Raw genomic sequence first — 11270 nt, forward strand, 5'->3', positions numbered from 1 at the left:
GAGAAGCCACTAGTGAACAATACGGCCCCCGGGTCTATTCACAACTATCGTTTCCACTTTTACTTTTACTTTGCTTTGTTTTCTTTGTTGCTTTCAGTTCTCACTTTGCAAACAATCTATAAGGGATTGACAACCCCTTCATAGCGTTGGGTGCAAGCTTTTTGTGTTTGTGCACGTACTTGTGACTTGACGCAATCCTTTCTCTGGTTCGATACCTTCGTTCTCAAAATTGAGGGAAATACTTGTCGCCGCTATGCTACATCACCCTTTCCGCTTTGAGGGAACACCAACGCAAGGCTCCAAGGCCATGGGGGAATCGTTTGCATATTTGCCAAGGAAGTCCCTAAAGGCGTAGCCGTAGCAGAAGGATTCTTGGCGCCGTTGCTGACGAGTATGAAGACAAGAATTGTCTCCCGTCAACACGCTTGTTTCTGGAGCCGTTGGAAGATCTTTTGTTGCAGGAGCAAGTATCATCAATTTCTTATCAAGTACCTTCTCGCAAATTACAATTCACTTGTTCTACTTTTTGTTTTCTGTTAAATCTTGCTTTCTATAAAAATCAAAAATACACAAATATTTATCCTTGCTAGTTGTCTCGTTTCCTTGTTTCGTTTCCTTGAAGTTGCTATCATGTCTGATTTTATCATTGAAAAGGATGATGGAGGTAAAACCACAAAAGAGGAACACCCCCCCCCCCACAACGAGATGTAAAAGTTTGTGTGTGTGGGGGGGGGGGACTACCGAATCGTCTCCTAACTAGGATGGATGAGGAATATTATGTATGTTTATACATGTTTTGCACGCGCATGTTTACTAATAAAGGGAAAAAACTTTGACCACCGGCTGACAAGCATCGACGATCTAGTCAAAATTGTTGGTCAAAATCAAAAATAGGCAACCTTAAATGTGGGAGCTCTAGAGTTAAGGACCATAGTGAATTCTAAAACGTGTGTGAGAGAGATAAGCTTTTGTTGTGTGTTTCTGCCTTAAGTGATTGATTCCTTATACTCACTCCGTTCACTTTTATAAGTTATTTCAGGCAACTAAATTGAGTTGTTTTGCATGTTGTCTGAAATGTCTACAATCCATTATAAAAGTGAACAGAGGGAGTATATCCGTAGCTACAAGCAAATTGTATGTGTGCTTCTCGTGTGGACACACACCAACCAATGATTTTCATTAACACATTTGGAAATCACTTTTATTTTTATCCCAATTGTTCCACGAGGCCACCAGAAGCATCGGCCGCATCCGCGGCTTGCCACGTGCTTGAGACCGCATGTTTGTCTCATCTTATTCATCTCCTTCTCCATCCACCACTACTTTATAAAAAACTACCATCCTTTCTCTCCTTACCTTGTCCACCATCTCTCCTCTCGTGCTCCACTATCCAACCTCGGCGTGGATGTGTTCTCCGCCCACCTCCACCTACAACGTCAGGACGCTTCTACAAAGGAGGGGGATGTTGCAGACCAGGGGATGCCCCACTCGTGTGTTGCAGCGAGCTCACCCGTCCTGGTGCATCACTTTGTTTGTGAGGCATCCGTGGACCGTGGGTACTAAGGGCGACACTGGTGCTGCGACCAACACAGATGTTGTGACGGTGCATTTCTATTGCGAGTGAGGACGGATGGTGTTGTTGCAACACAACACATTGGGGAATGCGAGTGCCGTCCGCTGCTGCAATGATAGGGTACTGCTCCCACCGCCAATGCTGCTAGCGAGGATGACTATTGTTGCGAGTTGGTTTGCCTGCCACATCATGGTATGCAGCAAGCTACCCCATCATCTTTGACGGGGCTGTCAATCCGTGAGGTCATCGCGTTGTTGGGGGTGGGCCGACAACATCTCTAGACGAAGCAATGACCCCGTTGGTGATGTTGCGAGGTGAGGCGCGACTCTTACGGAGAGGAGGACAAAATTGGTTCACAGAGGCGATTCCGCAGACAAAGGCGGTGCCATGAGAGGGGTCATCGTCGTGCTGCGAGCGCAAACTCATTAGGCGTAGGTGTCGCGAGCCATGTTGCGAGCGCGACCTCAAGCGTCCACCGTGGTGTGAGGGGAGTGGATGTAGGGTGTTGCGCGTTGTATGTGCGAGCAAGGATGCGGGAGTGTGATAGAGCAAAGTGAGAGAATCGAAGGGTCACATGTCCCCATCGAACGACTATGAAGGGGTTGATGTTTTCTCCCCTACAACCAATCATGGCACGACCACTCACCCACTCACTCCTTCCCCCATCCCCTCGCGCACCCGGATGCACTCCTTAAGGATGCATTTGACGACGATGACGACGGCGAGCGTCATCATAGTAATCAGTTGGAAGGGGGCGATGAGGCGAGAGAGAAAGAGACAAAAGACTGGAGTATGTTTTTTCATTAGGCTGACACGTGGGTCCCCTGCTGAGTTGGCGGTGTAAGTCCTAGTCGGGAACCGCCTCTCGACCTCCTATACACTTCCCCACCCGGCCAGTCTAGACTTCCAGCAAAATCCCCAATCCCGCAGAAAACGTCCCCTCCGGCCCTCGCTTCCCCAACCACCAGCCTAGGGTTCCGGCGAGATGAAGCAGCAAGATGGAGCGAGCGCCGCGTGAGCCCTCTCTCTCTCTCTCTCTCTCTCTCTCTCTCTCTCCTCGTACCTTGCGTCCGTCGGCTCGTTTTCTGCATCTCGACTGCCGAGACGTGCTTTCGCTGATTAATTTTGTTTCTCTGGGGGGATCCGTGCAGCAAGATGTTCATCGGCGGGCTCTCCAGGCAGACAAGCATGGGTACGTGCAGATCCGTTCTAGACTTGACTTGTTAGCTTGTTTATTACTTATTCTGCCGCAAGCTTCTCGAATTTGTTAGGTTCTGTTCGTATTCGTTCAGATCTAGTTCGTTGTTTGCCATCGATGTCGATTGACCTTGTTATGGGGGTTTGTAGCCTCGAAGATCCAGTGGATGCCAGTCTGCTTGTTCGTAAAAAACTTGTGATTTGGTTGGTTTGTCATCAGTGTATGCGAATTGTTAGGATACACGGCGTTGCGGTTAGATATGAAGGGAGGTTGGCTTGAAAGTTATGTTATGGAGTCTATTTGGGTAGAAAGAAGTGAATTGTTTGTTGGAAAATCATTAATGGATACTGGGTGTATATGCTAACTGATTATTAAAGAAACACTTGTATGTTTTGATATATTTTTTTTGCTTCATATACGACGTTCTATATCCGATTTCCATCAGGCATCATGCATCGTCAGATTTGCTCGTGACCTTGGATCAAACGGTCACGGCTCAGTGTCGTGCATGCATCGAACAAGAAACCGTCGTGTGTACATTGTGGGATATGTGAACATGTCATACAGTAGGATATGTTTAGGCAGTTATTAAGTCGAGCAATAGTTAAAGCGTTCCACAACTAATATTCACTTTCTTCTGATGTCTTATTATCCTGGTAGGACCTAGAGCGCTACCCTTTACGATACATTTTGAACCTGTTGAGCAGGTTACTTGGGTGCATGATCAGTTAGCATGCCAATGTAGTTGTTTGAATGCTTTTTTGTTCTCCTGTTGAACACCGACTTGCTACTAATTGATTTGCTTGGTTCTCGACCTGCAGGTACGTTCAAAGAGTACTTCGGGAAGTATGGGGAGATAGTCGATGCGGTAATAATGAAGGAACGCCATACCCAAAAGCCCAGAGGCTTTGGATTTATTACCTATTCAGATCCTGCTATTGTTGACAGAGTGATTGAAGATAACCATGTCATCGATGGCAAGCAGGTAAGCTGCGTGGTTCCTATTACTGCTGGAATTATATTAGTTCACATGAGAACTCATCGCATTTCCTTGCATTTTATAGTACATAAGTCATATGTTATGAAGTTTAAGATCCTTGACCATGCACAGACAAAAAAGAAAAGACAGTTCTATCTTTAATGCGGTTTCTTTTTGAGAATCAAAAGGCTTAAAGACCCTAGTTTCACTTCAGAGCTAACTAGACATAATATGAAAATTCCAGGTTGAAATTAAAAGGACTATCCCGAAGGGTGCTGCTCCCCTGAAAGATTTCAAGACAAAGAAGATTTTTGTTGGTGGATTGCCTACTGCTCTAAGAGATGGTATTATGTGTTATATTTTTTTACTGTCGGTTAACTTCGTTGCTTTGAATAATTATTAGGTTGAAATTGTCAACTTGTTGATTTAACAGATGAATTCAAGGACTTCTTTTCAAAGTTTGGAAAGGTGGTGGAACATGAGATCATCTGTGACCATTCGACCAACCGGTCACGAGGATTTGGATTTATAGTGTTTGATGCAGAAAAAACTGTAGATGAATTGTTAGCTAAGAAAGGCAATAAGATTGATCTAAATGGTACTCAGGTGAGCCTTCGTTTGTGCTTTCTAAACTTTCTTGAACCTAGTTTCGTACAAAGGAGCCTGCACACATTAATAATTAGTACGGTCCTCCAGTTAGTGGAGCAATCACACCATATTCGCCTGATTTGCTCTTTCGTTTGAGTCGCCAATTGTGCTCTACATAGGTGGCAGATTATTAGCACTCCATTCTTGGAACTTAATAGAATTGAAAGAGACATAGGTTGACTTTCTTGCTTTGCTGTAGGTGGAGGTCAAGAAGGCAGAACCAAAGAAACCCTCTAACCCACCTCACTCACTTGATAGCAAACCTAGGAGATCTCCTTATGCAGATGGTTACGATGGATTTGCCAGCTCTTACAACAATGGTGGTCGCTTGGCCCCCTATAAATCGACTGGTTTTGGCACTAGGCCTGGCAGCTACAGTAGTGCTTATGTTCCTGGCAGCTACAGTAGTGCTTATGTTCCCGGCAGCTACAGTAGTGCTTATGTTCCTGGTGACTATAGTAGGGGCTATGCTGGTTATGATGGAGCATTTGGAGGTTATCATGGAGAATCGTCGCTCTACTCCAGTCGTTCTGGTGGCAGTTATGGTGGTGGTTTAGGTGATGCATATGGGCGTGATGCTGTGCCTTATGGCACGTCTAGCTATGGGCCTAGTTATGACTCTTCAGGTGCCAGTGCCGATCCTAGTGTTAGGTTTGGCGTGGGTGGACTCTATGGTGCTAGGGGAGGCTATGGTAGCAGCAGTGGCGGTGGTGCTACTGGTCGCTACCATCCATATGCAGGGTAAGCCTTTGTATGGTCAATGCTAGATGAGAACTTGAGAGATATCATCTGCAGCTAGAAGAACCTTGTGATCTGCTTAGTTTGCTACTCCATGGTTGTAGAACTTGAAGACGTTGTTTAGTGTTTAAAATTTAAACATACTGAAGTTGAAATTTAGACATACTGAAGACTTGTGCATGTTTGTTTCGGTTAGATGCCAAGTTCCATGTGAAATCACTTGCAATATTGGTTTTGCTTGTTTTTAGTTGTTGATTTGGAAGTTGCTTCACGTACGGCATTGCCAACCTATCCACCATGTCAGATACCAATTTTTGATTCTATAGTGCTCTAGGTTGGTGATCCCCCGCACCCTGCGCAAGCGGGAGCTACATGCACCGGGCTGCCCTTATAGTGCTCTAGGTTGGCGATCATTTAATTTCCCTTCTTTGGGATGATATTAGTCCTTCCACGTCATAAGCTACGTAGTTTAGGCCTTGTTCTGTTAATCGTCTCCCCAAGGGGATTGGAGAGGGAGACCTCCTTTGGTTTGAAGGAATTTCAAAGGAATTCTGTAGGATATGATTTCTATAGTTATTTTCCCTTTGGACTCCTTTGGTTTATACGAATGGATTCCTATTCCTATGTAGGATTGGCCCCTATCCCCCACATTTCAAAGGAAAATAGACATTACCCTAGACTCAACGGAAAAAATTATCTTGTGAACCAAACTTGAGGAGGATTTAACCCCCCTCAGCCCCCTCTTCCATCCCCACCAAACTGAACGCGCCCTTAGTGGTTGCATCGTGAACTTGTTTAAATCTGAAGATTTTGGTTTGTCGAGTCAAATGTTGAATTATACCGTTATATTTCTTATTTCTGATGTGTGTAACATTTTAATAAGCATCTTTTCACATCTTCCAATTATTTCTGCTGTGAACTAAATGTCTGTGCTTCTGAGTTCTGCAACTAAAATGACGTATTCATGTGTTCAATGGTTGATAGAAGCCCTGGCCAAAAGAAAGGGATTTATAGAAGGACGATCATCCGTCACCCAAAGTATCACAGCTAATTAGCGTAGAAACCACTCACCAAAGAAGCCTTTGTAGCACGACTTGGCTAGAGATGAGATTAGGATGGGAGAGAACCATGAAGTTGCTAGTGGACCTTTGGTCATGGTACCAGCCTACCTAGTCTCTGGTAACACGTTAAGCAACATGTTTGAACCTCCAAATACGTAGGCCAGTAGCAAGGGTGGCCTTGATGAAACAGAGAATTGTAATATCATGGGACAATTTCTCTTGAACACACATATAGGTGTAAAAACTGGCTTACAATTTGTCATGCAAGTGTGTTCAAGTAGATCAACACCGTACCTTTCTTTTGCCAAAATTGTGAGCCACTTCACTGCCCAAGATGCTAATCATATAGCGGTGTGGTTTGCATTTCATAGAAAGGGCTAGAAGAATGGATCACCCACTCTACTTTAAAGAAAGGCACAAAATGGGCCCGGCTTTAAATTAATAAAGCCATCAACTGACTATAAGGGTACAAGGCAAAGTTGGATCACTTGCATAATTTCCCTATAACATTGAGTTTGCTAAAGCTTTCTATCAAGAAGTGCGGCCGTTGATGCATAGGCTAAGTCCGTGTGGGCTCTCATGGCGAAGATTACTAGCAATAGCCGGGTGTCGAGTGGGAGGTGATGTGACGAGTGGGGGGTGATGTGAGCGACAGTGGTGAATGAGTGGAACTGTCGTTGTTGTTGCCTTGGGGAGGGTTGTCTCGTTGACATTCCTATATGTGAATCGGATGTGGAGGCACACGGGTTGGTTTAGCTTGGTGGTATTGATGTTTGCCGGATCATATGCATTTGGCGGGCATTCGTTGGTTGTGCGAGGCACAACCCTCCTCCCACTGCTACCGATGATAGTCTTAAGATGACGCATTTGACGATGACGAGTACCATACAACAACCATCGGCATGATGGTAAGCGACGTGATGGCGTCTTTACTTTTGGTTATTATTTTCATTTTTCCCGTTGGCCGGCCAGTAACTAGTTCCATGTGAATGGGTAGAATGGCGTGTGACAAACATTGTGGATTTTATTTCTTGCCTTATAGCTTGATCGGGCAGTGCCGATGTGTTTACCTTATTGAAGGTGATGGTTCGACCCGTTCCTTCTTGAAGTCAGTTGTCTTGGAGCTCTGCGCCCTACTTTTCTTTAGTATACTGTGGTAGGTTTGGTGGTATGACATGCAGATGTCGTCCTGAGGGGTGAGGCGTGCCCCATGTCCTATGCGGGTGGACTCTATATTTTTTTATTTCCCTCTTTGTAAGCTGATTTGTTTGATATTATTAATAATTAATAATTAATAATATATGGTTGTGTGCATTCCTAGATATAGAGACAAGGGTCTTCCCTCATTCCTCTCGAGTTTTGAGATGACCGGTTGTAGATGCTTTTACAAGGCTACACTTATTTTCACGCGCAAAACCGAACAATGTCTCACCCTAACCCAATAAAGTAGCATATCCACGGCGGATACATCTAACTAACTGAGAACAACGAATAATTTGCCAATAAATTTCAACTCGTCAACACACTCGTGCATTACTAGAGCAACTCTACCTGACCCTTTATATCTTTTTGACCAGTAAAACAATCGTCATTTTATAGTTTTGTAGTGAAAAATAGACCCTGTAAACACGGCAGACCCGGTAAAAGTGCCCCTTCGACCTGCAAATGCACAAACCCCCACCCCACCTCATCGGCGCCTTGTATCTCGCGGAAGCCGTTGGCTCGCCCGTTGCCTGCAATTTTGGCCATACCCGCCGCCGGAATCACGCCACCCGACAATTTTGGCCATACCCGCCGCCGGAATCACGCCACCCGGCCGCTCCTAACCCCTCGCCGCCTCGTCGCTCCTCTCCCCCTCGATTTGTCGAGCCTTGCCGACCCGGATCCATCGTCGTCGAGCCGTTGTCAGCTCGTCTCCGCCTCTGCCTAGGATTCTCAAGTTTGCGGCCGCCCCCGCCCCGTCGCTGGTGAGTCCTTTCGTGTCCTTTTCTAGTTTGATGTAGCGGTTGATTTGGCAAAGAAAATCTGTTCATGCGAGTTTGGGTGCATCATTTTTGTAGATGGATTCGAGCCCATGCGATGAGTTCTTGCTTAAGGATTCGTCCTTTGCCTAGGATTCTCAAGTTTGCGGCCGCCCCCGCCCTGTCGCTGGTGAGTCCTTTCGTGTCCTTTTCTAGTTTGATGTAGCGGTTGATTTGGCAAAGAAAATCTGTTCATGCGAGTTTGGGTGCATCATTTTTGTAGATGGATTCGAGCCCGTGCGAGGAGTTCTTGCTTAAGGATTCGTCCTCATCGGACGAAAATATGTTCATGCGAGTTTTGGTGCATCATTTTTGTAGATGGATTCAAGCCCATGCGAGGAGTTCTTGCTTGAGGATTCGTCCTCATCGGACGACTCAGACATAGAGTCGCTGCTCGAGAGACATAGACAACAAATGTTGGTGGTGGTGCTCACCATGAAGGAGCACGAGGATCGGGACCGGAAGAGACGATGAGGATCGACCGTCGGTCGCCTGTGCATACCTCACAACCGACATCTTGGAAACCAGATACTAATGCAAGGCCATTTCACGGAGAATCCAACATATCCGTCACACCTCTTTCGAAGATGGTATCAAATGCGTCGATCCCTCTTCGTAAAATTAGTGTAAGCTTGCGAAGCAAATTCTTGTTTTTTCTTCACTCAATGAAGAAACACCGCTAGCTTGAAAGGTTTTGGCGCATATCAAAAAATCTAGCTTGAAAGGTTTTGGCGCATATCAAAAAATCTCGATAGCTATGCGAGTGATTGCATATGACGTTTCAGTTGACTATGCCGGCATTGACGAAGATACTACAATAGAGTCAATGCGTAGGTTTGCCAAAGCGACCGGTCGTGTCTTTGGCCCTGTCTATCTCCGTGCACCTTGGCCCTGTCTATCTCCGTGCACCTTGGCCCTGTCTATCTCCGTGCACCAAACAAGGAAGACACAAAACAGGAAGCCTTGATTGCTTGGATTGGACTTGGAAAAATGGCCCGAAGGCATGACACGGGCAGTATTCTTTGATGTATGAATTTGACATTGCTTTTTTTATATATAAGATACTCATAATGATATCAATGTGTTGCAACGGTTCCATTTGTTTGCTAGACTTATTAGCGGTGATGCTCTTGTTTGCAACAACGTGGTCAATGAGCATGAGTACACCAAGGGATACTATCTTGCAGATGTTATTTATCCTTTTTGATGTATATTTATCAAGATCATAAAAATCTAGCACTAAGAAGCATCTTGAATTTGCAAAGGTACAAGAGGAAAGATATTGAATGAGCCTTTGGGGTTTTGCAATCAAGGTTTGTCATTATTCGTGGTCCTGTTCGTTTTTGGGACAAACGAATCCTGAACAACATCATGAATTGTTGTGTGATTCTTCACAACATGATCCTTGAAGATGAGAAGGACATGAACTTGGAATTGTTTTACAACAATGTTGGTAGCCATGTGAAGTCACCTAGAGACCCTAACCGCATACAAGCATTTCTTCACACATACTGATAGATTGAGAACACAAACACCCATTATGACCTTCAGGAGGGTCTCATTGAGCACCATTGACAAAGACATGAGCAGCCATTTTTTCATTCATTTTATTTAATTCATGTGTGATTTGCATAAGTGTTGTATTCAGAATAATTTTTGTATTGAATTATTACTTTATTTTGATGATTTGAATAATTATTGTAATCTGAATGTTTGTTGTATTTTGATTTGGATATTTGATCTTATGTTTAATATGTCACATTTGAGTCAAATCCAGCAAATACCACATTTTTTGTGGCCTTGCGAGGGCCACGCCAACGGCAGAACAGAAACTGCATCGCGAATATTCTGTTTTACAGTTTCGTCATGCGAGTTCTTTTTTGCCACAACCCTTGCCAAGACGTAAAAAACATTTTTTGCAAACTGTAAATGTACGATACAGGTCCATGATATAAGCGGTCTGCTATAGTTGCTCTTAGCATCGACATGCAGTGGTTGCAGGGACCTCCTATTTGCCGCTAACTACAAGGAGGTGCGTGCCGCACAAGGGGGCGCCCTAATGGGTCAACCAGGTTTTTTTTTTGTCTCAAAAAAAATCTGATAATTTCTTTTTTCTTCTCTTCTTTTACTTTTTTGCTTAGTTCCTTTTTTCGTTCTTTTTTCGTCCCTTTTCCCTTTTTTCGAATTTAAAGCAAAACCATTTTTAGAACAATTTTTTAAAATCTAGAATTTTATTGAAAATTCAGAATATTTTTTGAATTTATGAGTAAAGTTTGGGATTTTTTTTAGAAAATTTGGAACATTTATTAAAAGCAAGAACATTCTTCGAAAATTAAGAACAATTTTCGAACAAGAAATTAGCTAAGAAATTGAACCAAATTTTGATATTTCGTTTTTTTAAAATATCGAACATTTTATGAAAGTACTGAACATTTTTTGAAAAACCCCGAACATTTTTTGAAGTTATGAATGTTATTGAAAAAGGGCAACTATTTGAAAGTTGAAACATCTTTTAGAAAAGCAAAAATATTTTTTGAATTTTAAGAACAATTTTTGAAAATCCAGAACACATTTTGAAAATCTAGAGCATTTTTTTGAATTTATGAGCAATGAAATTTGGAACATTTTTTAAAAGCAAGAACATTTTTCGAAATTTAAGAACAAAATTTTGAAACATGAACAAATTTCAAATTCTTGAACTAAATTATAATTATGAACACTTTTCGAATTGGGAACAAAATCTTAAGCCGCGTTTTTTTTAAATTGTGAACAAATTTTGGAACATGGATGAATTTCAAATTAGTGAACAAAAATATAAAATTGTGAATATTTTTTGAATTGTGAACAAATTTGGAAACCGCGAACATTTTTCAAATTGTGAATAAATTTCAAATTTAGAACATTTTAATAAACCAAGGACATTTTTTGAATTTCAAGAACAATTTTCAAACATGAACTTAGTTTTTAAAAGACAATCTTTCCAAAAAAAAGAAATAGAAAAAGAGAAAAAAAGACCCCCCCCTAAAATCGGTGGTAACCGAACTTGGGCCGA

At 43.0% G+C, this 11270-nt stretch overlaps 1 protein-coding gene and 1 long non-coding RNA gene across 2 annotated transcripts; both read left to right on the top strand.

Annotated features, from left to right (window-relative positions):
• The first annotated feature begins 2461 nt into the window (after nt 1-2461).
• LOC123406148 (heterogeneous nuclear ribonucleoprotein 1-like) lies at nt 2462-5295 on the top strand. The gene is made up of 6 exons (XM_045099625.1): nt 2462-2587; nt 2725-2765; nt 3593-3756; nt 3995-4094; nt 4184-4356; nt 4598-5295. Exons 1-6 carry the CDS (start codon nt 2559-2561, stop codon nt 5141-5143), a joined length of 1053 nt encoding a protein of 350 aa, XP_044955560.1. The 5' UTR covers nt 2462-2558; the 3' UTR covers nt 5144-5295.
• A 2875-nt stretch (nt 5296-8170) lies between these two features.
• On the top strand, nt 8171-9294 carry LOC123406149. Its single transcript, XR_006612014.1, has 2 exons — nt 8171-8348; nt 8442-9294. It is a non-coding gene; the product is annotated as an uncharacterized LOC123406149 (long non-coding RNA).
• The last annotated feature ends 1976 nt before the right edge of the window (nt 9295-11270 follow it).

The sequence above is a fragment of the Hordeum vulgare genome, chromosome 6H (assembly GCF_904849725.1).
Source record: "Hordeum vulgare subsp. vulgare chromosome 6H, MorexV3_pseudomolecules_assembly, whole genome shotgun sequence".
Classification (NCBI taxonomy): domain Eukaryota; kingdom Viridiplantae; phylum Streptophyta; class Magnoliopsida; order Poales; family Poaceae; genus Hordeum; species Hordeum vulgare.

Bases quoted from the DNA above. Each gene is read 5' to 3' on its own strand.
- LOC123406148 (XM_045099625.1), top strand. From the start codon at position 2,559: ATGAAGCAGCAAGATGGAGCGAGCGCCGC. The intron at 4,095-4,183 runs GTATTATGTGTT...TTGATTTAACAG, and splicing joins GCCTACTGCTCTAAGAGATG to ATGAATTCAAGGACTTCTTT. The intron at 4,357-4,597 runs GTGAGCCTTCGT...GCTTTGCTGTAG, and splicing joins TTGATCTAAATGGTACTCAG to GTGGAGGTCAAGAAGGCAGA.